Below are 26,078 nucleotides of genomic sequence, written 5' to 3'. Positions count from 1 at the left end.
GGATAACTCCGGGTTCAAACAGGGATCTCTATGTCTGCTCTCTCTTTAAATCTATTTTCTTGACGCATCTCATCTGTCGATATGGAAAGGTTTTTGCGCTCCTGGCGGCAGGACGCGCTGAACCGTGGCCAGCATGATTCCGCAATCTACATTGGGGACAAGGTCCTGGCGCTCACAAGTAAGGACTACATAGGACCATGGATATACAATATTACAGGAAATACTGACTTGCTCCCGAAGATAGTGACTCTGATGCGTTTTGGCTGGCTCAAGTACATTTCTCAAATAACAACTTCACGCGCGCCTTAGCCCTTCTCTCCCGCAAAGATCTTGTTTCTCGAAGCACCGCCTGTCGCTACCTTGCTGCGCATTGTTACATAAAACAAAACCAATTTGAACAAGCCCTCTCCATTCTCGGCGAACAAAACCCCACAGACCTCATCCGCAATAATCACACCCGGCGCAAGATCCAACACCAAAGCCATGTTACACTGCGCAATGGGAAGAGCGCGACACCGCGCGGTGATCGAGCCGAGGAGCGAGAACGTGAGGATGCCAACAACGTACGATTTGAAGCTGCCATGTGTTATTTACGGGGACTCTGCTTCGCCAAGCAGAATGCGTTTGATCGTGCCCGCGACTGTTACAAGGATGCTGTGCGGATCGACGTGCAGTGTTTTGAAGCGTTTGACCAACTCATGAAGAACTCACTAATGTCTCCAACGGAAGAATTGGAATTCCTTGAATCACTAGACTTTGATTCCGTCTCATCTCCTGATCCCATGATGGCGCAAGAAGCTGCCCATTTCACGAAGATGCTTTACACGACTCGTCTATCAAAATACTCCTCTCCCACCATACTCTCCGACGCTACCGAAACCCTATCCACACATTATAATCTTGCAGAGAATCCAGATATCCTTTTATCCCGCGCTGAAGCTCTGTATACACAATGTCGGTTTGCAGAAGCTCTGGAACTGACTTCCTCTATCCTCTCCACATCTCAATCAGCCGACCTGACCTCCTCAAATCCCAGCATTCCGGCACAGAACAACCTTGGACATGCCCCAGCCATTTATCCACTCCATTTGGCTTGTCTCTACGAAACCGGTGCCACGAATGCCCTATTCCTACTCTCCCACATGCTCGCAGATCACTCCCCCGAGGAGCCTTACACCTATTTGGCAATTGGGGTGTACTATTTGTCGGTATCAAAGGTGGCTGAGGCGCGGCGATTCTTTTCGAAAGCCTCACTGCTAGATCCACATTCGGCCCCAGCTTGGATTGGATTTGCGCACACCTTTGCAGCAGAAGGTGAACATGACCAGGCTATTGCGGCGTATAGCACTGCTGCTCGACTGTTCCAGGGCAGCCATCTCCCCCAACTCTTCTTAGGAATGCAGCATCTCGCCCTCAACAACATGTCTTTGGCGCACGAGTATCTATGTGCTGCTCACGCTATGTCGACTGGAGCTGCTCCGGGCTCTGTGCCTTCCCTTACGCCTAATACCTCAGGGATTGTATCAGCCATCGGTGGGGACCCACTCGTTCTCAACGAGCTAGGAGTTGTCTTTTACCATCAGAATCATCTTGGCGGTGCCGTAGAACTGTTCGGGCAAGCACTAGCGCTAGCTACTTCTCTCCACTGCGAACCTAGTGCCTGGGTGGCTACACGTGCGAACCTGGGCCATGCATTCCGTCGCATGGGCCGTCTGTCCGAGTCTCTTCGTGAATTTGATGAATGTCTTCGTGTGGGGGCAGGAGGGAGCAGCATGGGCTACTCGCCATTTTTGGGTGGTGGTACGGGCGGCTCAGCGGCGATCGCAACCGCATCTGGGGTTGGGGGCTACGAAGATCGGGGGCTCACGGGTTCTCTTCATACATCTCGTGGCCTGGTGTTACTGGAGTTAGGACGAACCACGGATGCGGTGACTGCATTGCATGAGGCTGTGCGTGTACTAGGATCGAGTGGCGGGGGCGATGCCGCCGGGGGTGCAGGTGTGGCCGGTACATTACTTTCACGTGCACTGGAGCTCTGGGCCTTGGAGGGCCGACAAAAAGACCGCACGACTTTCGAGGAGAGCATGCGGGAATCTAGTGCAGCCTCTTCTAAGCGCCGTGGATCTACTCGATCTCGTGAACAGAAGGGTAAAGAGCGAGTGCCCCCAGAAGAAATGTCTCGACGACGTGGACGTCAGGAGCCATTTGTGGAAGAATGGACAGAGACGGTGCCACGTGTCGCCACGCCCCCGGCTGAAGATGAAAAAGTTGAAATGGATCTCGACATCGAAGCTGACGGGCTTTTGCGCCGAGCTCTAGGCCGTGTACGACATGGCCGACAACGTCGACCAGCAGTACCTGCCACCCCGGATATAGATGCCAGTGAGATGACTGCTCCATCCAGTGGCCGTAGTCGAGGGACACGACATGGCCGGAGTCACTCTGGGCAATCTGTACAATCTGGACAATGACGGGGAACCCTTTTAAATCCTCCTTCTAGGTGAAATTTTGCGTTATTTTCCTTGCATTGCAGCGGGCGTTTCCAGGGAAAATTGGCTTGGGCAATTGGTTTTTTATGCATCTCATACTAGAAGATCAAGCAGATATTGTTAGAGACATGGCTTATACTTCCATTGTATCTAGTCTTAAGGACTGGAATGGTAGTAAAATACGATGACCCTTCGAACAGAGTCCTTTTTTTTCTCCAACCTTTATTTAATCCCTATCAATCCCTATTGATCTCATTCTATATTGTCTTATTACTATGTGTGGATGTAATAATGGCCCCCAAATAGATCACCAAGCTTCCCCGGCGCCTCTAACGCCCCCCGTCACAGCCGACCGCCATGGAAAGAAAAGGGTTCACGCTTGTTGTCTTGGCAATTTCCGTGTTTCCGACTCCACATAACTTCACTTTCTCCATACTCCGTACCTACATCGACCTACATGTGGTATGTCTATCTGCATCTCGGAGGAATGTTCCTGACCAGAGTCCAATTATGTCACACCAATTTAATCCAGAAAAAAAAGCTAATGCAGAAAGAAAACAGAAATAGAAAAAAGAAAAAAGCAAAGCGATGACGCCGCTGTCCCCACTGGGGGCCAGGCTTGAGGCTTGCCAATGCCCCTATGGTATTTGGGGCAATCACCTAGTTGCGCATCACTACCCTTTATAGGGATGTCTCGGGGTTTCCTTGATCGGCCCCCCCTTGTCTTCCCTTTCAAAGGTTCTTTTCGCTTTAGATACTTTTTAATACACTCCCTCTTTAGTTTACTTCAGATCGCTTCCAGATCATGCCGTGCCAGTCCAGTTCTTTACCATGACAGCTGCATTTCCTATCCGTCCGCGACGCGGCTTGTCGCTGCTGTGCGTCATAACCGCATTTAGCTTCAGTGTCATCATCGTCATCTGGTTTGGCATGAACTCCGACAGAGAGTACATCCACCCCATCCTCACGCAGTTGATCCCCGCCGGACACTGCGCCTGCGAATCATCTACAACCTTCCAGTGCTCGACATGCCTCACCTGCCCCGAACCCGCTGTGCAAGAAGAGACCTCCCCCGCTTGGTCCTTTCAATATGCTCGTGACGGTCGTAATGAGGCGCTGAGTAATAGCCAGTGCAAAGCTGCCTTCCCCGGATTATTCGAGGATGTCGCGCGCGGTGGCAGGTTCTGGTCTTCACACGGTCGCTTGTCTTCGGTGGAACTCGATGCGATCACCATAAAACATGGTATGGCGCGCGCATATATCTCCAATGGCCAATTATATGTGGTCACGGCGCGGTCCAAGGGCGAGGATCATCGACGGAAAATCCTAGGGACGTTGAGCTCAATCCACCGTGCGCTGGCCGCCGACCCGAAACAAGCTTTTAGACCAGACATTGAATTTGTTTTCTCGGTGGAAGATAAAGTCGACGATGTGACCAACTCGGAATGGCCGGTTTGGGTCTTTTCGCGCACTCCAACTGAAGAAGGGGTTTGGCTTATGCCAGATTTTAGCTTCTGGTCTTGGGACAACCGCGATAATTACATGGGGCCGTATGACCAGGTGGTGGAACGAATCAAGCGAACGGATATCCCTTGGGAAGAGAAAACGCCTCAGTTGGTCTGGCGGGGCAAGCCTAGTTTCGCGCCCAAATTGCGACGCGCGTTGATGGAGGCCGCTAGAGACAAATCGTGGGGCGACGTCAAGCAAGTTAATTGGAATACCGGTTCCAATGTTTTAAAGATGGAAGATCATTGCCACTATATGTTTATTGCGCATGTTGAAGGTAAGATCAAATTTCCTTTTTTGGGGGACTTGAGACACCAGCTGACAACTTACTATTTACTAGGTCGCTCTTATTCGGCTTCATTAAAATACCGACAGGCCTGTAATTCCGTCATTGTCGCACATAAACTCCAATTCATCCAGCATCACCACTATCTTTTAGTGGCAGATGGTCCCAACCAAAATTACGTCGAGGTCGAGCGCGATTTCAGCGACTTATCTGAAAAAATGGAGCCTCTTGTCAGTAACACCGAAACCGCTAAGCGTATCGCCAACAACAGCGTGACGACCTTCCGGGAGCGATATCTGACCCCCGCTGCCGAAGCCTGCTACTGGCGGTCATTGTTCGATGGCTACGCCAGTGTGTGGAACGGCACCGTCGAGCAATGGTCCAAAAGGCAGGACCGCGAACGAGGACTTCGATACGAATCGTTCGTGCTTCTGGAGAGCGTGAAAATGTACGAATTTGAGGCTGCTAGCACTGAACAATGGCAGGCGATATTATAATACGCCACCAGGATACGGCAGACTACATACCTGCAATAATGTTTTAATACCTGATGTCTTGCGACGAAGCCAGCATAACTGCACTCAGTTATTTTTTTTAAGGCGTTTCGGGGTCGACTTTCCCCCTTGCTACATGTGATACCACGAGAGCGATTATCTTAGTTGAACAATTTAGCGGTCATTTGATCGTATTTTCCTTGGTTAACTGCTTCCTTTATCTTTATTCGTATATCCATTCCATCTGTCAGGATTTCTTGTCGATTACCAACCCATCTGATACTAAGCCATTTACCTCAACTACCGACCTCTCCATTCACGACTCCAACTCGGTCAAAATAACCCGACAACCGAGCGGTGCCAGAATCCCACCCTGTCCAAATCAGCATATATACAATAACCAGAAAGAGAAACACAACATACCGGGGTCATCTTCAATCGATACTCAGGATCAACAATCCAACTCACCCTCCCCAGCAAAACAAACAACAAAATCTTCACCTGCAACAACGCAAACCCCTGTCCAAGACACTTCCGCTTGTGCGCATTGAACGGAATATACGTTCCCCGCACTGTCTCCCTTCGAAACCTCCCCTGCATCTCCTCAACACTCTCCCCCCACCTCTCCGCCCGGAACTCGCGCGCATCCTCACCCCATACAGCAGGGTTACTATGCACTGCCCACGCATTCCATCCCACAAACGTACCCTTCGCAATAGGAAGTTCCCCACCTAGCATTGCAGGCTGCAGCGCGACGCGGTTAATAAGCTGGCAAACAGGCGGGAAGAGACGAAGTAACTCCAAAACCACGGCCGTGAGGTACGGGAGATTGTTGATGACTTCCTGGGATGGATTTGGGTGGGTCTTGGAGGTAGCCAGGATCTCCTCCCGTAGTCGATCCTGGATATCGATTCGAGTCCCCAGCTGCCAGAACATCGAGGTGACGAGTTGCTGGGCGTTTTCGTGCGCGGTTAGGAATGTTATCTTTAGGTTATCCCGGAATTGTTTCTCAGTTATTCGGCCCGATGTATATGCTTCACCCAGCATATGTGAGACCATTTCTTCGGATTGTGGTGTGTCTTTGCTTTCGCTGCGTTTGTGGAGCATTGTCATTATCTTGGCATAGAGGCGGTCATCGAATTCATGCATTATATTGTATGCGCGTTTGCGTGATGGGAGGAGCCAGGGGAAGTGGTCTAGGTCTGGGAAGCTGAAGTACATTGGTTCAAAGAGAGTTGCTTTGATTATGGATTGAAGGGCTTCGATTCGGACGGCGCCGTCTGGTTGGCCCAGGCTCTGAGATTGGGGTCGGTTAGTTCTCAGCTGAAACATTGGATATTGGATGTTTATTTTATTGCAGAGAGGGCCAGGACGAGATCGATACTTGATACCTTCAGATCCAAGTCCAGGAAGTTCTCGCCCATCACATCCACAGCCCATTTCTGCACATCTGCCATGACCAAAATACCTTCTTTAGATCCAATCTCCTTCTGCAGGTCGATCAGAACATTCACCAGCTTCCTCGACTGCTTCAGCAAAGATGTCGTCTCGAAAACCTTCTTCTGCAACCCGGCCTTCATAATACCGGTATAAAGTCTCCAGTTCTCGCCATGCGCATTGATAATGTTATCACCCACAAGAGTCGCAATAACAGCATGAGGGATCTTAATCTGGCTCCCGGCTTTTGCGTATATTTGTTCATTACGGAACATATCAGTTAACCAATCCGGCCGTGAAACTAGAACACTCCATCGTCCAGCGAACCAGACTAACACGGCGCCGTGTTTCTCTAGTGGAGTCCTGAACCAGCGTTCGTAGATCTCATCTTGGCCCATTGGGGACCATAGTCCGAGGATCGAGACGTAGATTGGGATTCGAGGGAGATTCGGGAGGGTTCGTGGGACGTGGAGGTACCAGGTTAGGAAAAGGAGAGGTGGGAGGAGGGTCACGAGAGTGGAGAGAAGTATGAATGGTAAGGCCATGTCAGGTGTATGTTTGGTGGGTTTTGTTAAAATGGGAAGGACTGGAAAGGGGATCTGCTACTCTCTTGCTAGTACTATATAGCACCAGTTGGGGTGTCTAGTGTCTACCTAGCATTCCGTGCCCGAATGCACCTGGTGTCAGCGGAAGTCAAAACGCCCGCGCTGATGACACACTGTCCACCGTGACTGTCTTTCGTCGTATATCTGCTGTGTTTTACTGCTAGATGGCTTTGTTGATGAGTAGGGCTTGGTATATCGGGGTCGGAAGGTGGCTTTCGCTTGAAGTTTCTGTGAACTAAGAGACATATATATTCCAGAGCACCAAAGTAAAGACAGCTACAATCTTCCGGATGTCTTTCAGCGTCGGAATCTAAGAGGGCCGAGTAAGTTGCAATCCCATATATAAATAGTGGCGACATCGCCTCACATGGAGGTTATAGGATGTGGCTTGGTCGCTTTGACCAGTGGGTTCCAATTTCCAGTCCTCATTCTGAATGGGAGCGTCCTCTGGTCTCTAAGGTTACCTCTAGACGATAGCAATTTTCTATATCTACGTACTCTTGTTCCAGTTGCCAGAAGTATCCAATTATCTTCTCTTGGCCTTGAATACACGTTATGTATTGCTTTGTATGTTAGAGCAAGCCAGATATATATATATCAATATCCCAAAAGATATGTTTCCATGTGGAACTACCTGACGCGTTGAGGTCCTCATCACCTAGAAGATTTACGCAAAGCGAATCACCACCCACATAACAACAAAACTACGGAGTACTACTAGGCTTTGGACTCTAGCTTAGGACAGCTATCTTGGAAGTGTTTGTAAGATAGCCAAAAAAAAAAAAAGAAAAAAAAAATATATGCAACGACGGCTGCATGATTCGAACATGCGCCCGCGAACGGAATTGATTTCTAGCTGTTGGAGTTGTTAGTGAATGTTTTTGTGGAATGTTGTATGAAGAGAAACGTACTCAATCGCCTTAGACCACTCGGCCAAACCGCCATTCGATAAAATAATTATTCCACTAAGTGGTAGTAATGGATATTAGTAGAAAATGTACTTGGTGAAAAGTGCTCAGATGTGGATGTCAAATTGTAAAGGATATGATTGGCCGATAGGTAAGAGAGTAAACAGAAAGGAGATACAAAATTGAGTAGAATACCTCAGATATTTAGGCGGATGCTATTTAAAGGAGAAGTTTACCTTTATCGGAGATTCCAAAGAGTTGACATGTATTGTATACTAAGAGTAAAATGATATCGAAAAGGAGTGAACACATTACTTTCAAACCTGTTTCGGATGATGGTATTGTCTAGATTCCTGCCATCAGCGTAGCAGATAGCGAGAATCCGTAGACAACGGTGGCTATCATGGCGATGGCATTCAAATGGATGGCCATCGCGTGATTTCGCGCGAAGTTGCGGTTGGCCCGAAGTATCTTTGACCCATCGGAGTCAGCCTCATTGTTCTCGCTTTCTGTATGTGGAGTGGATGTTAGCTGCCTACTCAAATTTGTTTAAGATATGTATCAAGGTAAACACACCTTGTAGAGCCCTCCTGACCAACGATGTAGTGGTCGTGCGAGGCCCATATATGAACCAATTCAGACATCCGGTCAAAGCAACGACAGCAAGAGGAGCTGCACTCCATGGGTCTTGGACTAGTGACAAAATACTGTACGGTGGGTGTGTTGCTGCGGTCAGCGCTGTGAGTCCGACCTGCGTTCCAAAATAGATGGGGAAAAGGCGCTTTTGGAGAACAATAAACTCCTTCATTGGCAAGGCTTGGTAGCATATCCTTGTGTTGACAAAGCTCTGTATGTGGTTAGTCACAGGCTTGTCTCGAGAGACAAGAGACGTACCTGATAGAGCTCTGTTCCGAGGAGTGCACCATAAGAGAGAAGATGATATGGGAGGAGGTTGCCCACTGTCTTGAGAAAAGGCTCCATTCTGTCAAATTAATCTGATGGGATGACACTTGCTGTGACTGAGAGGGAAGATGGGGGAGTTGGAGAGAGTGGCAGTACGTTGGGGTGACCTGACTCCTCATGGAACCTTCCAAATTCTTGGCGGCTTACTGGTTGAGATGTCGACCAAAGAACCCAAGGCTGATTGACGTTTTAATTGTTTGTTTAGATAGTTGATATCCAAAATACACCACTTGGTTGGGTATAGCCAGTCGCATTATACATTCTACCATAAGGCAGATGCTATACGCTGACTTACTTCCTAGTATACCTATAGACTGTCGGAATTCCTTTCTATTCCAAGAGAGGTAGACATCATTCAAGTCACTTGCGGGATAAAATATCTCTGCATCACGCAGTTACACAGAGATTTGCGTTCCAAAATCAAATCCAGCAACAAACGAAACCGGATCTTCCGCCACACTCTACGGCTGGATCTCACATGCATATATCCCGGGAGGATGGATGAGCGGTCACATAGGCACCACATGGCATTGCTCTAGGTTCATGAAAGAAGTTCATTGGAATCTTTGAGCTGGAGGACGGAACTCAGCCCGAGTGTCAATTCTGTATCAATTCTGTGTCAATTCTGTACCATCTATGACGCCATTGCATAGATGACTAGTTTGTGAGGTGTTTAGCGCCATATTTCGGACTATTGGACCCATTGAGAAGATAACGTAACCTGTCCAAAACCCAGAGTAAGAAGAATGTATAAAATAACTGGTGGTTTAGGTCAAACCTCCGGAGTATATCCAACGTGAGCTCATTGTTTTTGCAGGATCAAAGTGCCAAGCCCCGACGTGTCTTATTTTTAGACTTCAGATTGGAGTTGTACTAGCTGTACTAGCCTCGCAACTGCCTATCACCATAGCCCTGTCCTTCCTGTCTTTTTGTGAACTGTTCATGGGTGATCTGGATATTGATAAAGCCCAATAGGAGATTGTCTAGTTTATTTTCAGCTTGAGCACAAGATCATGGCAATTGCCCTTGCCACGTGGGGTCCGTGTAATCAAATATAACGGGCTGAATTCGGAGACGGACGAGTCTACAAAGAAGATACTGTGACGCCACATGTGACTTGAAGTATAAGTAGGCGGAGATAATGATCCGAAGCACCGGGAGCAAGTACCACTGAGGAATAGGTAGCACGGTCTTGCCACGCCAAGGGGTCTAAAACAAGGTTGGGCTCAGACACAGTCTCTGAACCATCAAGCTGGACCAGAGCGGAGGGTTTCATGAGGTTTGCTGAATCCCAGGCTGTTGGAATGAAGGAATAGAAATAATTCAGGGCAGCGCCATGTCAATGCCACACGTCTAGGCCGGGGATAACCTCTGATTACACCACCTCGTGCGACCAACCTGAAACCTTCTCCCAGAATGCCCAATTCTGCACAAGAGCTTTGTTCCAAAGGAGTTGACAAGCTGAGAAAGGCAGGTATTTTGACAAGGCTAGCCCAAACAGCATCACGCGGCTGAAAAGGCGGAGGTTGGATCAGTGGCTTTCAGACCGACTCTCTGATCACAAATGATTCGTTGTACAGGCTGAGTGACACAGTGAGATCAGGCGTGATTTCCCCTCGTGGGCGCACGGTCTGTATAAAGCAAAGAGAGGCTGACAGCGATGGATCTCTTTTGTTTCTGAGTTTCCCCACTGAACATTTACAGATTTGAAACCTCCTGAGAAATATATATGAAAGATATGCAACACCTTCGAGCACGATAATATCTGTCAAGGTCATAGCACAACAACTTTTTGCAGGATGAAGGTGGAAGATCAGTCTAGTCCCAAGGACGAGGATATCCTCAGCCAAACACAAGATCCGTTGGAAAGAAGGAGATTACAGAACCGCCTTTCTCAAAGAAACCACCGTAAGGTATTGCCTCAAATAGAGAAGACAGATGTGAGACTGACAGAACCCAGGTCGCAAGATCAGAGAGCGCATTGCAAAACTCCAAGAGCGCGTCATCGCCAACGAACTCAGAGCTGCAGCTGCGCTTAACGGATGGGATCAGGCATATAACCCTTCCCTGTTCCAAAGATCTCACTCATCATCCTCAGAGAATAATTTTAGGTTCATCTCACGAGATGTCTCCCCTTTGATCCCAGACCAATGTACTTCGTTCATGCCATCATATCCCCTGTTCTCGCAATCATGGCCAAACGACTTCAACACATTCCCACAACATGGGTATCCTGGCGATCTATCCCAATTTAACGGGGTCAGCGAAGCAAGTCCTATATCTCCTATAACAAGTGTTTCAGCACAACCAAACAACGCCATCTCATCACCCAGCTCCGGTATCGGTGGGGATACATATCAGGAAATGATAGGTACCCCAGAGGCCTTGATACCAGACTCCATGTCTACATCGCCGCCCAATCAGCCGCTGTACTACGTTGCGACTGGTAAGTACTCTATTTCCAGCTCCATTGTATAGAAGTCATCATATGAACCAATCAACTGACAACAAGCAGAAGCCGCATTGCCTCAAATAATTCAGGTCATCAACACCATGTCTCCCGAGTACAAAGTGATTGTTCTGGTTCCTCCAGAGTCTCCGGCGTCGGCTTCTATGCCTTCTTTTCCTTCGCCAACCTCTTCTTATAGTGCTGCTCATAATGGGTCGGATCATGGTCCTCCAGCACAACAGCCTAACTCACAAAATCTGAGTTGTTTGTGTTATCCTCAGAATATGCATTCTGGACCTCCTGTGCACCCACCTTCAAGGCCATGGATTGGCGGGGGCTCATACTCCCAAATGTGTCCTTTGCACAAGGCAAATTCAGTCGCCCCTAGGGGGGCTTTTCCTGTTAGGATGCTGTGAGTCTGTTGTAGCTGTGTACAAAGATAGAGGTGACAGAACAGAGGCAGACAGTGGGACATATACAAAGAGTGGGTGTGGATAAATTGTGCATATATCATGATGTTTACTATCTAAAGAACTATATTTCTATTTTTACCGACACTGAATATTGATAGGCGGATCTCAGACAATAGCGGGCTGGAATGGCATATAAATGGGAATACTAGGCATACTTAACAATCCTAACCAGATTGAATTGGAATACATCTTCTAATTAAGATAATAAGATCAAAAATTGAAATTCTCACAAATAATCTTTATGCTTCGTGTGCCCATGTACCTGAGAGATTGACTAAAAGGGTAAAAGGGGAAGAATCAAAGTTTAGTGGAAGTACGACTGATCAAACACGGAAGATACTCGGAGATACCAGAATCGAAATCTATTGGATATTTCATTGAAGACTCGTATAATTGCTTCAAAATACTCGGCAACTTCGCACCAAACATAAGCCAGATATGTGAAAGAACGAGTGACCAGACACAGACAGAAAAAGAACGACAGAGAAAAACAAAAGACCACAAGATCAGAAGCCAAGAAACATGATCATCTCAGTCACAGTGAATTCGCCATAGTTCCCGATCACAGTTAGGGATATACCCAGTGCGAGTATGCAGCATGGCAGTATTATCACTGATCAACAGATCACCCTTCTCCCAACCAAAGCGAAGACAAACTCTATAGTCATACGTGATGCGATCCACAACCTTAACCAGACTATTATCATCGTTCTCGATTGAAACATCACAGGTCGAGAATTTGGTCTTGGTTGCGTCCCAAGGCTGATGCCAACGTAGACATGGCAGTTCAGAGACGGGATGTTTCACGATTAAGGGCAGGTTCTTCAGTTTGGCATCCCAGAATCCATCGTTATCCATAGCCCAGGTAATCTTTTCAAGACGCTCAGCAGACCACGGAAGAGGAAGGTACCGGAAAAACAGTCGTGAGCTCGCAAACAGGGTGTACCCGTTTCCCTTTGGCGCAGTGGCAGGACAAGTGAAGAACTGATAACCCGGTGGATGTTGGACTTTCTTCTTCTCGCCCGTTTCTGGGTCGGTGATCTCGTCGAACTTGAACATCCCATCGAAATGCATCGGCATGGCCTCATTCGACGTCACGTTGTTGCCCATCTTGTCAGACCGGCCGTTGTCCCGTACCTTTTGGATTATGCCGAAGCTCCACGGGAGAATAGTGCCCAGCTCTTCTCCCTTCTTAACATAGAGATCTTCCTCTAGAGTCTCAGAAAATCCACGTAGAACAATTGGTGACATACCGTTCGACAGCTGGCGGATCTTTTTCATGGGGATTGAGCGGATTGACGGCGGTGGATTGACATTATCAATATCCGCCGGACGGATGATCAGTCCGCAGGGATAGAGATGCTCAAATTTCACAGATAAGCCGTTCTCGGTCCAGTCAAAGATACTTGATCTTTCACGGAAGAAATATGGTTGTCCGTTCTTATAGACGAGGTCGTGCGTGTCGCGTACATCTTCAGCATGGACCGTACGATATGAACCATCCAGTCCGACAGCCACAGAAGAGTGCCAGGGTGTATACCCCAGCGTGCCTCGAATTTGTGGAATAAGCGAGATAGAAAGCTTTTTCTCGCCCGCGGACTCGTGAATTGACAGTCGTACGTAGTCTCTACGGTTGGCTTTGATAGCCGCTGCAAACATTTTGCCCCGAATGATCATATGTCGTGCCGTCTCAGAAATCTGTGCTTGTCGAGCGCGTTTTGACATAGATTTGGTTTCCTCCTGATGAGCTAGATCCTTGGTGAGGAATTTTATATAACCGCGATATGTCAGACATGTATCATTGTCAGTTTTGATAGCTTCCGTCGCGTCGAAGCTCGGGTCGGCAAACGTGTACATCAGTTCTCGACGGAGACAACTAGCGTGAGCTAGATAGAATGCTTTTGCAGACTCTGGAGTTGAGGATGGAAACCATGGGTGTTCGAGAAGTTCGAAAAGACGAATGAATTTGACATGATGGAGCTCTTTCTCGATAGCCATTTTTCGCAGGGTCTCTCCATAGTCCCAAACGGTTTCATCGGGGACCCCCAGGATATCTAGCAGATGTTAGTATTGAATATTTGTAAACATTTGTGATCATTTCTTTACCATTGTATACAAGCCCGTCCGAGCTGATATAGACATCGGCACCAGGAGCATATACTTCAGCGATGTTTTGGCAAAGTCCATTCAAATGAGCCAACGCCAATTCTTCACCAAAATCGGGCATAGTGCCCAAAACCTTACTGCTCGCATTAGGTGATTTGAAAGGAAATGCGGGCAAGATCATGCGAATTGGCTCTTGTATGGCGATTTGCTTCAGGACAATTGGAACGAACGACTCAAATCCCTTCCAGGAAATACCCGACTTCTCAAAGTCAACACCATAACTTTCGATGATTTTCAATACCTCCATAGCCATCACTTCATTTGCAGATATGCCATTCAAGGTCTCAGAGGCGACGGGTCTGTTGAGCACCTTATGTTCATGTTGGTTGGTACTATCGCCGTTTGAGGTAATAGCTACCGGATCGGCGCTGTCATATTCGGGAGACATAACCTTCAGCTCCACAGTCTCGATAGTGACTTTGTGATTGGACATTCCATTCTCGACAAGCTCGGAATGGTATGTAGCGGGAACAATGTCCGCACCCGGCGCCAAGGCAACCATCGTGACTCGAAGTGGAATGTATGTTTCCAAGGAAGATACTCTGGGCCAGTCACTGTTCTACCTAGAGAAGGTATGAGAAGAAAGCCTGATTAGAAAGTAACTTTATTGGTCTCCCTTGAGTCTTGATGGAATAGACAAGATTGCTGTTTTATCCAGAACCAGATGGTGCTATATAACCAGCATCAGCCAGAAACACTGACCTCGGGACAGGAAATGTAGAAAGTTCAACCCTCGCTCCGATGACTGTAACTCCTGATGCGGACTAAGAAGTCGAGTCTTAGGTTCAACCCAGGACATCCCAGGCATGAAAGGCTATCACCCTGTACAACTTGGAGGCATGATTTTCTACTCTACTTGACCTCATCAAGGTCAGCGTGGAGGAAAATTTGCTAGAGAGTCTTTTCCAACTTAGTAAAAGGCTTGAGGTTTAAAGCTGAGTCTGAGAAGCTTAACCACATAAAGCTTCACTTAATGCTCCTTTCAGCAGTGTCAGCAAAGCTGGTTTAGAACCGAAGAATGAGGTGGCTTGAAGGATATTCCCAGAGTAAATGAACAAGGCTTCAATTATCTATTGTGTCTGGTGACTAGGAGTGCATCAAAGTTCCAGATCTATTGGACAAACAGAATGATTGGGGCCTATATGTGTCAATGAGACTACTTTTCCAAGTTGGTCTCAGGATCTCCGATAACCCGCTGCCAATACTAGGAAGCGACTATAAACCCATTTGGGTAACCCTACGCACATTCAAGACACATGTAACCTATTGTGACTTGCACCGCCATAATCTGAGCGGCAAAAACAGTCTGATCCACAGGGAAGTGGAAACAGAAAATGATTCCAACAGGCATTTTGGCCGTTGATGAACCGTGAAAGTAGTGTAGCATAATAATCTCATTAGTAAGATAGAATTCCCCCAGGGCTGAGCCATCGAGGCATGTTTATTTTTGGAGGAATTCTATACCCGTGATATTACAGTGGGTTCACTAGTGGACAACCTGAGAGCTGAAAATAGTAGAAGCATATATTGTCTAATTGGACATGGTCAAGCACACGTGCTGTGATACCTCTGCTGCCGTGATACTTGTTCTGTTGTGTTCAAATTCGCTGCCACGCTAGTGCTTGGCGATATAGCAGATGAATAATAATATATCATCCGCTATCGCCGAGCCTGCAGCTCACTCTTTGAGCTCACGCCAATCATACTCCATAACTCGAGTGACGAATACCGCCATGTCATATGTTGTCAATTGACTAACAAGGTAGTATGTGGCGTCTAGGCCTGAGCTTACCCCACCTGCCGTGAGGAGTCGAACACCGCCACCCTTCATCAGACCCCCATCAAGATATCGCTTGTACAGTACAGTTGTAGCAGGTTCACCCGGAGTGTTGGAATGAGCACAGATCTCCTGAAGTCTATCAAGGGAGCTGTGGTGGGTCGTCACAGTCATTCCACCGAGTACACCCGCGGCCCCGAGTAGAAAGGCGCCGGTGCAAACCGACAGCAAAACCCTGGGCTCTGACGACACATCTGCAGGTAGGGCTGCAAATTTGCGAATCAAATCAAGCTCCGGTGTATTGTTTTCGATTAATGGTTTCAAAAATGACGGGGCGCCACCTGGGATGACTAGGATATGAAAGTCTGAAATCTGATCGAGTGCGTCCGACAAAAGCAGGTCTGCGTGGACTGTAAGCGAATTGGCGGCACGGATTGCGGGGCTGCAAGCGATGGTTTTAATTTCGAACATTCTGTCGGGGCTATCTGGATTTCTGTTATGCGAGACATGGGATAGGACTTCGATGGGGCCTGCAAAGTCGAGGATGTCTCCATCTGGAAACAGAAGAACCCCGACTTTGTAGTACTTGTTGGAGGATTCGGAAGACATAATGGCGACGGGAAATTGCGATCTGGTCTTGCAAGATGTACCGATGTAGATGTCGTTTGGCGGAAGTGTAGGAAGGATAAATAATAGTAGTGAGATTCCTAGAGCAGAGTTTGGGTTTTGCTTTGAAAGAGATTAGAAATACTCTTGAGGTGGGGTTTACCTCGGATATTCCTGACTCTGCTGACTCCAGTACAAATAACTGGCCGACGTTGTACCACTTCGGCCCTCCGGGCCCTCCGCATTCACCGATTCGACGGTTGGAGATTCTCGCAAGGTGTCCAATAATATCGTCCGTTCGTGGTGCGCTTAAAAATTAAGCTGTCTCGGATGTTAGTACAGGGAGCCCGGGGATGTAATTGTTTCAGTGATCTGGGGTATTAAGGAAGGTATAATTAGGTAAAATCATAGGAGTTTAAAGAACCCCATGGAGAGAATTATGAATTGTAAGGGGAAGGCATGAGCTTCAGGCTGCAAATAGTTTGTATAAACTGCAGTTACCTTCTCAGCACTAATAACTTTTTTGATGCCATCAATTCTCACTTTTAAGTGACCGTTAATATGTTCCATGTAGTCCTCTAGTTGTGTCTTCAACTGATCCTGATATATACCTAGATCCCGGAGCCCCAGCCCCCTGCACGACGCAACTACCCAACAAGTACTTCATTGTCATCCATGATACATCCTGGTTTTTAATGTCTACTACTCCGTATAGAGAGTGGCACTTAAGACAACCTAGGCCTGTCTTTGTATTTTCTAGATCAGATGGGCACAGGTATGAACCAGCACTGTACTTTGTAGAGAGAAGCTAAGACGGGAATGGCGTATTGCAACTGCCATGATCTAAGAAGAATAATCATGGATCTATCAGAGTGTGTCAGTGTCATCCATCGTCTCCCTTGTAATTTAAAACCGAGGTCTCAATCTCGTCAACGTTCAATATTCCAAGAAGGGTTAACGTATTTCACAAGCGAGCGGCCACCACAACCGAGTGGCCATCCCAAAAACATATAGTAAATATAATAGATTACAACTTCATTTCTCAACAACGGTTGGTTGTAAGGGGTGTTCCTTATAGCTTAATCCTTTCTAGATAATATCTAGCCTCTTTAGGAAGTTTAGAGAAGTTTTATGAATTTGTGATTGCGATATATATATTTCTAGCTTTTAGTAACGTAATTTTTGGTAATTTTTGGAATTAATATACTACAGCTGTTTACTAACTATGAAATTGATAACTATATGGTGCTAATGGGACTTATCAATGACTATCGACAAGTAATGAAATAAAATGATAATGTTGTTGTTGAGATATGAAATTGCAATTTATTATATTTACTATGTGTTTTTGGGATGGCCACTCGGTTGTGGTGGCCGCTCGCATGTGAAATACGTTAACGTATTTCACATGCGAGCTGCGCACACAAGCGAGCTGCGCAGTCCGATACCCATAGTAAATGCGATAAATTACAACTAGATATCTCAACAATGCTTGTCTTTGCGAACTTTTCCTTATAGTCTAATGCTTCTCATATAATATCTTGCTCCTTTTAGGAGTTTGGGGGAATTTAAGCAAGGTTAAGAAATTCATAACTGAGATATATAAATTCACAGGATTTAGAGACGTAATTTTCGATACCATAATAATACAGGTTTTTAATCCACTCGAAATTGATGTATACTACTAAAAATTCTTATCAACCTCTATCGGCAAACTACTGTTAATAAAAAACGTTTGGTTGTGGAGATATAAGTATAGCATACATCGATTTTACTATGGTGTTTCGACTGCGCAGCTCGCTTATATGCGCAGCTCGTATGTGAAATACGTTAGGGCTAATATGTATTAGTCATGATATAATTCCCCCGGGCCGCTCCGTCAGGTCTCTGGGGATGTGGGCTCCGCCAAGAGCTCCCCGCGATTAAGACAGTGGAGAATGATGGAGATGAATGCACGGACCGTATTGGTGGATTCATGTACATAGTTGTCGTGTAGCCTCCACCACGTCTCAAATTCCAGTAAAGCGATGATGGGTTCGCAGGACTGCTCTAGTCGGAGGAGTGGACTCTGGGTTTACATTTGCGAGTACATTGGAAAGCTACAGTGAGCACATTAGATTCGAAGTATCGCGATATAAGATTCCGTACAAAAGATTATACACATACTAAATATCCAACGGCGCATATCACACCGAAGAACACATTCAACTCGTAAAAAAGCCCCCTCTCTAGCAAATTCAAGAAAATAAATTTCCGAAAATAACAATAATCATGAGATGGACCAAGAAAAGACTCCGACACCGCGCTGAAGAAAGACAATAGAAACAAAACGCTTTTCGAGGGACAGGTCGCCTTTGATCGCTAACCCCACAGAGGCGGATGAATATACTCTGCTGCACGATCCATTATATTGGGCATTGTCCATTCACCACTACCAGAACTTTCTGGCGTAGGGGGCGGAAGAGAACCAACGCTTGGGGTCATGCCTGCCTGTCCAGGAGCAAGTGTCCCCATGGAAGTGGAAGTTGGGTTGAGGTTATGATGGTACACGGGCGTACCATTGCGTCCCATTTGGGGACGAGTGTTTGGATTCCCAAATGCAGTAAGGAGTTTTTGCAAAGCACGATGCGTTTTCGCTAGCGACTTGGCCCATTGCGTCTGTGTATCAGGGGTTATCCCAGCCGGAGAGGTTGGATCCACTGCCGGAGCGATGGGGCCTGGGGCGTTCGTGGTGCCCGTGATTGGGTCGTAAGTGCCGAGGGTTTGCGGCGAGGTCATATTGGACACATTTGCGGCCTCATTGGAATCAAAGGCTCGCTCCGTGCTTGCTCGTTGGGCAATGATGCCTTCCAGTGAATGGAGAAGATTCCACACATTCGGATCCGCTTTTGCTTCATCGATGACAGCAAGCAGGAATGCGGAGCTGATTGCACGCTGCAATGCGATCCAGGAACGAGCTGCGTGGGAGCTGATGTTGTGCATTTCAATGTAAGCTTCAACGGTCGTCATCAGATTCATCACGCAATTTTCCCGCATGCTGGCTGCGCTGGCGTCGCTCAAATCAGCCAGGGGTTTGAGCGCTGGCCGGCATAGCTCAGAAGCGAAATAAGAAGAATGTAATTTCAACACAACTCGCTCCAGATGTTGCGTAGGTGTGGAACAATTCCTTGCGTCTCGCAAGTATGGTCTTGCCTCTACCATAATTTTCTGGATGCGTTCCTTATAGGTTTGTATGCTTTCCAGACGTATCTGCGCGTGTGGGCTCAGCATGCGAATGCGGACAACCTCCAATGCAAGAGAAATGACACGGGAGAGAGTTTCAAAATAAGATAGATCGCCAGGTTTGGCGCCATCCTTATAAGCTATGTCTGGCTGGCTCACTGCAGTGGTGGAAGGCCGATCGTAGGAGAGTGAAAAATGGCTGTCTTGCCATGCCATGGACCACCTATTTATATTAGGGCCACATAATTTAGGATTATAAAAAGAAAGAAGTATCTTACCAGACATGTCGTCGACGATATCGTTCAGCTGACGAAAATCGACTTGACTCCACATGGAGACCGAGCGCCAAGCCCATGCGAAGAGTCATACCAAGTAAAACATAAGAAATTCCGGGATTCATGTTGTATGACAAAACGTTTCCTATCACCAGGAGAGTTTGAATGGCCTCGATGGTGGGCTGGGAGAGGAAATTTGTCATGCGGAGGCACTGGTAGGAGCAGCACACTGTTTGAAGTGTTAGCCAATGGCTCCAATACAATTATTAGCGTTGATCACATACCATAGACTTGCGAGGTCAATTCTCTTTCCTTGCTTCCATAATCGGACGACTGACATCCAGAGGCAAGGATAGCGAACAGTAGTCCCAGGTACGCAATGCTCACCCCGAAAGGCTTTTGTGCTTCGTCTGCATCGGCCAGGTACTCGCCACCGCTAGAGGTTCTTGTCTGCAGTAGAAGCTCCAGAGTGTTCTCAAACTCATAGATGTCCTCTAAAACGGGATAGATGGCTCCCGAAATGTCCTTGTAGTAGTAGAATAACCTATAGCAAGAAGCCACAGTTAGCGCAAACAATCTCGATCAAAAGTTTGATTTGAAAAGACTACTCACTCTCTGCACTGTTGATCGCTAGGAAGGGCGCTGCAGACGGCAGTGATATCAAATGTTGACATATCGGATGACCATAGATCAACAAATGGATAGGTCGCAGACTCATTGTCCAAACCGAGCTTGGGCAGTATTCCTCCTTCCAAAAGTGCCTGGAGTTGATCAGATCCGGACTGATTGTTCAGAATATAAGCGAGAACAGAGCGAGATCCCAAATGAACAGTGCCTTTCCCTAGAGTATTCGCAGCGTGGATACCCTCGCGTTCTGGCGAGGCACACTTGGAACGGGAACTCGCATCGCCACTCTGCACGCTGCCGGTCTCTAGGGAGGTTGGGAGGCCGTCTTCCGCCCTCTCCAACCCAACTCGAAGGGAGGAAATAGTAGACTCCATTTCTTGCAATCGGTTGCGCACATTATCCCATTCCTCGCGGGCGATTGAGATACGACCACCACCACTACCTGTAGCAGGAATGATCGGTCGGTTCAAGATCGGCTCGTGTTTCACTTCCACTGGGGTTTCTTCATACGCATATGTCGTTGAATATTCAGGCACGGGTGCCGTTGATGCGCTAGGCACAGCGCTCTCACGAAAGGCTTGCGATCGTTTTTTGGAAGGGCGTTCGTAGGAGCAAAGATCTGCATGGTCGCGCTTAACACACCCGTCACACGGCAGATTGCGATCGCATTTAACCTTGCGCGCGTGGCATGGATAGCAGGCTTTGGGCTCGCGGGCCTTGCGCTTCGTGCGGATGATCGCGTCTACCTGAGCCTGCGGTAGATCGGAGACCGCTCTGTTGGGCGCTGCGGCCATGTCGGAGGCAACGGACGGTGAGAATGAAGTTGATGGTGGGTAAGGCGACGTCATTCGGGCTCAAAAAAATTGCCTTTGGTACAATATATCCTTATTCGGTCTCGAAATTGTCGTGTGTCGGCCTATACAGCAGTGCTTCGTTCGATCATTGGCAGCATAGAAGTGGAGGATCGGAGGCGATGTGGGGGTTGGACTGTGGTTTCAACACATTGGCGACAGGTATAATTCCATAGATTCATTAGTTAAAGTAGAGCAGCATGTCAGGCCATGAAAGCTTGATTTGAAATTCCACGCGATTTGTTCAAGGAAGCTGGGATTAAGCGCCGAGACAATGCTATAGCATCACGTGACGTGGGGCATCCGAATGCGGAATAAATTTAAGCCCTACGTCAGCATTCTATGAACCATGTGAATCTCCCAAACCTCAAGATAATTTGTCAAATGAGGTATTTGACATAAAGAGTACCTGATTATTATGTATTACTTGCATCAATTTGATAGGAAAAAAGATTGCTCTTATTGGTTATGTACCTTGTTTGAACCATATGCCTGATGCATCAGGCCTTGCAGATGAGTTCCAACAGTTATATAACTAGTACCTGAGTATTCAAATATTGCTTTCTCTTCAAGACTCAGTTATAATCATTTATATTCTTATCCCCGCGCTGGATTGTTAGTAAGCCAACGGGGAAGTAAGTGTTGTCTTGAAATATATATATCGGCAGCACATCGCTAGCTCGTGATTAGTTGCAAGCCGAATAGCGCCTAGTCCTCCTTGTGCGTTATAGACCCGTTCTCGTCAGCCTCTGCTCTTCGGTTATGATAGTGACCCAATTTGCAAAATTTGCGATTTTCATTTCGCACCCAGAACTGCTTGTCCTGACTTGTGCGATGCGATTCCCTGTCGTGGTTATTGTGATCTACAGCCGACCCCTATTGACGAAACATTAACCGCCTCTTCACCCCCTATAATTAGTCTTGATAGGCTACTATTCCTCACGGTAGGACCCTAGCGCCATATATATAACTTCCATATCCACTAATACTGTCCCTATTTTCCAAGACTGTTTTCAAAACCCGTGATGTGTGCACTGGTCAAATTCGTACTCCCAGACCGAATATTAGCGGTTTATTTCATCCACGCTCCTCACAAGACCGTCCTCAAAGCTATTTTGGCGGAGACAACATCTTTATCGACATATATGATACGTTTCAACCAGATATTCAAGACGGCACATTCTCCCGAGGAGATTTATATTGGACTCTTTCAAGGTTTTAATATAATCAACAGACTATACCTATTTGAGTAATTAATATGGGTCTTGCATATATATGATTGGCTTATTGTAAGAAGATCCATGGAATGACCTCGGGATGTTCTACCACATTTAGCCGGCCCTCAGTAGAATTTTGCAGTGAATTTACATAATTAAAGGTCTATGTCGACGAGTTAGGCAACCCGTTTCAAAGAACGAAAGCCATGATATTGGGGGAATATCCCCAGGCTTATAGTAGTAAGACGCCATTGTCATTCTCATAGCTGATGGGGGAAAAATGAAAAGGATACAAAATCAAATAATGTTTCAATAGTGTCAGAGAACATTGAGATAACAATGATCTTTTATCCTATGGTGCCGGCCCGGGCATCTTTCGACGTAAGATTGGTGGAGCGTCTGTATTAGGCCCAGGACGTCCACGAGGCAGCACAGAGGCCCGTCCGCCTGGATCCAAGGGCAGCCTTCCGAGAACCAGACGTGGAGCGCTTCGAGAGTTACCTGTGTCAGGTAAAGCTGCCATGATTTCAGGGTGGCTATTCGCAATCCACATAGTATCATTGTCGATGCGCGGAGCTGACGCTATGTATAGCATTTGCCGTAGCCATGGGCCATCCAATCTGCTCACTCCCCCACTCCAACCTCGATTTATCTGACATTGGACTCTGACCCAATGCGTCATCCGCCTTCTATGAGTATCCAGTATGGTAGCTTCAAGTTCAACAACTGGGCCAGTTTGTATGCTCCCATCGGCGATTTCTACTGTGTTTAGCCCCATGACCGTGGGTTCCAAGGCTGACGAGCCCATGATATTTTGAATATCACCCTCATATAGTGTCATTATGGATGCCCCGGTGTCGTATAGGAACTCAAGCTCTGCATACCACCTTACACCGGGTATGCGAATGGCAATCAAATACTAGGAACGAATCAGCATTCATCAAACAAGGATCTTTTCTTTGGGGGGGCAAAGGGGGTGCATACCATGCGATTAAAGAATCCATCAGGCGGGGGCGCTCCAATTAGACCAATGGCTGCTAGTGATGATGTAGGTCCAGGTCCAACTAGCTATTTGCGAACCTTGTGTATCATTATGACTGTTTATTTCTAAATGGACTTCAAGGGCGACTCACTCCTTCCATCCAAAATCCGGTTTTACCAGAATGGTGCGCATTGAGAACCTCGAATTCATCCCAATTGAACGGCCTTGGCTCACACAATTGCACGCCTACAAACCAATACGTGACCAAGCCTTCATTCCAATGAAGCATTCCTCCACGGTAGGCCTGCAGCAATGCCCGGACATTATGAAGTTGATTGAACCTGTCCGAGCTTTGTAGTTCAACTTCCATGTTCCTTAGAATTTCCAAGCGTCTGAGAGCCTCCAAACTATAGTTCCCAGGTTCCGACTCGGCCAATGCACTGTGGGACATTCAATTAGCAACTCTCCTATTAAGAGCATCGATTTTTCTTACTTTCGCTTGGCCAAACGAAATTCTAACTCCTTTAGCCGGTGCTCAAATATATGAGGCATGATATTCTCTTTGATTCTCATGTGGCATCTTTCAATTTGTGCGTCAATATCACTACGCCATATCCATTAGTATGGGGCCAAATAGGTGACAGATAGACATAGATACACCGGCATGGTCAACTCACTTTCGGTGAAGATCCGGCTCGGCCATGCTCCAGCCTGAAGGCAATTCATCAGGATCTATAAGGGGATTGGATTGTCGTGGCCATGCCTTCCTTGTCGGCTGTACTGATGCGGCAGACGATTTAAATTGACCCACATAAGATGTAGCAAGATCCGGAAGCAATGTGTCAATTGTAATATTGGGGTCTCTTGGGGCGTCGCTGATCAAATCTCTCGCAGATGGCACATACTCGGCTTCTACTTCGCTGGTCTCTCCTTGTATGTCTTGGCGTTTCTTTGCTTTTGGTCTCTCGTCCGATGTCCTTCTGCGTTTCCTTCCCTGTGATGATGACCCTTGTGACATGGCCCCCGTCGGTGATTTTGAAATCTCTTTTGCCTTCCTATGGGGCATGGTTCTGGTGGGTTTTTCTCCAACTAGACGATCCTTTCTATTTGACCTAGTCACTGTCGTAGTGGTAGATCCCATATTCAATATGAAAGGCTGGATGCAGCCAGACTGTGGGAAATGTTTGACAACAATATAAAAGAATGATCTGATGTTTGACAAATAGCAAATATTAGGAGAACGGCGTGTTGTTCTTATTGCTCAAATGCAACATGGTTAACATGTAAAAACAAAGAGCTTCGAGGAGTCTACGCGCTAGGAGGTAGAGGGGCTAATCAAAGAAAAATCCATAGATGGAATAGCATGAAAACAGTATTGGTCGGTTAGAACATATCAAAGAAAAAATTGGAGCTTGAACGAGAGAGAAAAATATAGTTCTTGCAGCACGAAACAAAGGAATATGATCCTTGCTTCAGCTAAACTATGCCCCTGATTATTCGCTTTGAATCTTAGGGAAGTTTTTTGCGAGAAATATTCTGATAAGGAAAATGAGGCTTGTTTGGACGATGCAATCCTTTTGATACTATTTTGATTCGCTTGGCATAGAGTTTGTTCATCAAAACTGACCTTTGTTTTTAGTCAATATCTGTTTTTTGCTTCTTTTTTTTTGCTTTTTAAAATGCAAATTGTGATCATCTTGCTGATAAAAACAAAACTGGTAACGTATTTCACATGCGAGCGGCCACCACAAGCGAGTGGCCACCTCACCCAATTGTATTAATTTTAAATGCATTTATCTCAACCAAAACGCCATTAAATTAAATCCACTAAAATCATCTATCTAGCTGGACATCTATTAAATCTATGTCCAGTCTGTCTGCATCCACTACACCTTGGTGCAGCCCGCGTATGTGGTTCCAAAGCCGGTTCTTCATGTATACCGATACCAGGTAGAGGTGTATCATCTGCTTCTACCGGTGTAGTAAGCAATTGAGAAGCTTCCTGTACTGACAGGCCTACTTCTGCCTGTATCTGCCTCCGGGACCTGGTTTGCTTTTGCTTCTTCTTCTCGTTTTCCGCGCGTAATTCCTTGTTTTCTTTCGCTAGTAAGATAGCGCCTTGCATTGTAAGACGGAAGCCTTTTACAAGCTGGTTTAATGCACGATCCGATGGGCTAGGCGGACTTCGAGATCTTGTACGAAGTAAAGCTTTAATTGAAGAAGCTTGTCGGCGCAGTTCTTTCTCTGTAAATGGAGTTTTTGGGGTGAAATTCCGGCTTGATTCGCTCCCCCGGCTTGGGGGGGGGGTAGGTGTTCGAAGACGAATATTCAGCTTTGAGATCACCCGGTCGGGTGCAAAGGGTATTAAACCAGCTGCTCCGAAGCTATTTTTAATAGTCTCCGATTTAAAAGCTTCAATTCGTGAAAGGGGGTACACTTCTAGGAAGTCAAGTTTATCAATATGGTTGGTCCCACTCCGCATTTTTGTCTTAACTCTCCGGCCGTAAGAGCGTTTTAACACCGCAAAACAACCAATATCAAGAGGTTGTAAAATATAAGATGAATACGCTGGTATACAAATTGGTATTATATTGTTTTGCTCGTAAATTTCATCAAATTTCGGTGTTAAATGACTTCCGTGGCCGTTAAGAATCAAAAGCCGGTATACTCCTTTTGTACGCGAAGAAGTAGAAGGAATAAAGAGCTTTTGAAGCCAGCGAAGTCCAATTTTATCAGAAGTCCAGC

The 26,078-nt window shown here is 46.7% G+C and overlaps 9 protein-coding genes across 9 annotated transcripts; 3 read left to right on the top strand and 6 right to left on the bottom strand.

Annotated features, from left to right (window-relative positions):
* Positions 1-81: 81 nt before the first annotated feature.
* On the top strand, positions 82-2,471 carry N7479_005236 (anaphase promoting complex subunit CDC16; the record flags this gene model as incomplete). Its single annotated transcript, XM_057252933.1, has 2 exons — positions 82-178; positions 241-2,471. The coding sequence occupies 2 exons, from the start codon at positions 82-84 to the stop codon at positions 2,469-2,471; spliced, it is 2,328 nt and encodes a 775-aa protein (XP_057106795.1).
* An 849-nt stretch (positions 2,472-3,320) lies between these two features.
* N7479_005235 (uncharacterized protein) lies at positions 3,321-4,778 on the top strand (the record flags this gene model as incomplete). Its single annotated transcript, XM_057252932.1, has 2 exons — positions 3,321-4,272; positions 4,336-4,778. The coding sequence occupies 2 exons, from the start codon at positions 3,321-3,323 to the stop codon at positions 4,776-4,778; spliced, it is 1,395 nt and encodes a 464-aa protein (XP_057106794.1).
* Positions 4,779-5,091: 313 nt separating this feature from the next.
* xanG (cytochrome P450 monooxygenase xanG) lies at positions 5,092-6,757 on the bottom strand (the record flags this gene model as incomplete). Its single annotated transcript, XM_057252931.1, has 3 exons — positions 5,092-5,148; positions 5,199-6,071; positions 6,167-6,757. 3 exons carry the CDS (start codon positions 6,755-6,757, stop codon positions 5,092-5,094), a joined length of 1,521 nt encoding a protein of 506 aa, XP_057106793.1.
* A 1,313-nt stretch (positions 6,758-8,070) lies between these two features.
* N7479_005233 (DUF4149 domain-containing protein) lies at positions 8,071-8,706 on the bottom strand (the record flags this gene model as incomplete). The annotated part of the gene is made up of 3 exons (XM_057252930.1): positions 8,071-8,234; positions 8,302-8,572; positions 8,620-8,706. The coding sequence occupies 3 exons, from the start codon at positions 8,704-8,706 to the stop codon at positions 8,071-8,073; spliced, it is 522 nt and encodes a 173-aa protein (XP_057106792.1).
* Positions 8,707-10,487: 1,781 nt separating this feature from the next.
* Positions 10,488-11,553, top strand: xanC (transcription factor xanC; the record flags this gene model as incomplete). The annotated part of the gene is made up of 3 exons (XM_057252929.1): positions 10,488-10,596; positions 10,649-11,134; positions 11,204-11,553. The coding sequence occupies 3 exons, from the start codon at positions 10,488-10,490 to the stop codon at positions 11,551-11,553; spliced, it is 945 nt and encodes a 314-aa protein (XP_057106791.1).
* Positions 11,554-12,141: 588 nt separating this feature from the next.
* xanB (isocyanide synthase xanB) lies at positions 12,142-14,278 on the bottom strand (the record flags this gene model as incomplete). Its single annotated transcript, XM_057252928.1, has 2 exons — positions 12,142-13,664; positions 13,717-14,278. 2 exons carry the CDS (start codon positions 14,276-14,278, stop codon positions 12,142-12,144), a joined length of 2,085 nt encoding a protein of 694 aa, XP_057106790.1.
* Positions 14,279-15,454: 1,176 nt separating this feature from the next.
* Positions 15,455-16,162, bottom strand: xanA (isonitrile hydratase-like protein xanA; the record flags this gene model as incomplete). Its single annotated transcript, XM_057252927.1, has 1 exon — positions 15,455-16,162. One exon carries the CDS (start codon positions 16,160-16,162, stop codon positions 15,455-15,457), a length of 708 nt encoding a protein of 235 aa, XP_057106789.1.
* Positions 16,163-18,520: 2,358 nt separating this feature from the next.
* Positions 18,521-21,131, bottom strand: N7479_005229 (putative C6 transcription factor; the record flags this gene model as incomplete). The annotated part of the gene is made up of 4 exons (XM_057252926.1): positions 18,521-19,604; positions 19,660-19,885; positions 19,941-20,200; positions 20,269-21,131. 4 exons carry the CDS (start codon positions 21,129-21,131, stop codon positions 18,521-18,523), a joined length of 2,433 nt encoding a protein of 810 aa, XP_057106788.1.
* A 1,572-nt stretch (positions 21,132-22,703) lies between these two features.
* Positions 22,704-24,474, bottom strand: N7479_005228 (uncharacterized protein; the record flags this gene model as incomplete). The annotated part of the gene is made up of 5 exons (XM_057252925.1): positions 22,704-23,270; positions 23,336-23,419; positions 23,485-23,773; positions 23,827-23,937; positions 24,011-24,474. The coding sequence occupies 5 exons, from the start codon at positions 24,472-24,474 to the stop codon at positions 22,704-22,706; spliced, it is 1,515 nt and encodes a 504-aa protein (XP_057106787.1).
* Between the last annotated feature and the right edge of the window lie 1,604 nt (positions 24,475-26,078).

This window comes from Penicillium vulpinum, assembly GCF_028829585.1.
Source record: "Penicillium vulpinum strain IBT 29486 chromosome Unknown utg000003l_segment0_segment0, whole genome shotgun sequence".
Classification (NCBI taxonomy): domain Eukaryota; kingdom Fungi; phylum Ascomycota; class Eurotiomycetes; order Eurotiales; family Aspergillaceae; genus Penicillium; species Penicillium vulpinum.
Note: the sequence above shows the minus strand (reverse complement) of the source record. Positions and strands in the feature narration are given on the sequence as shown.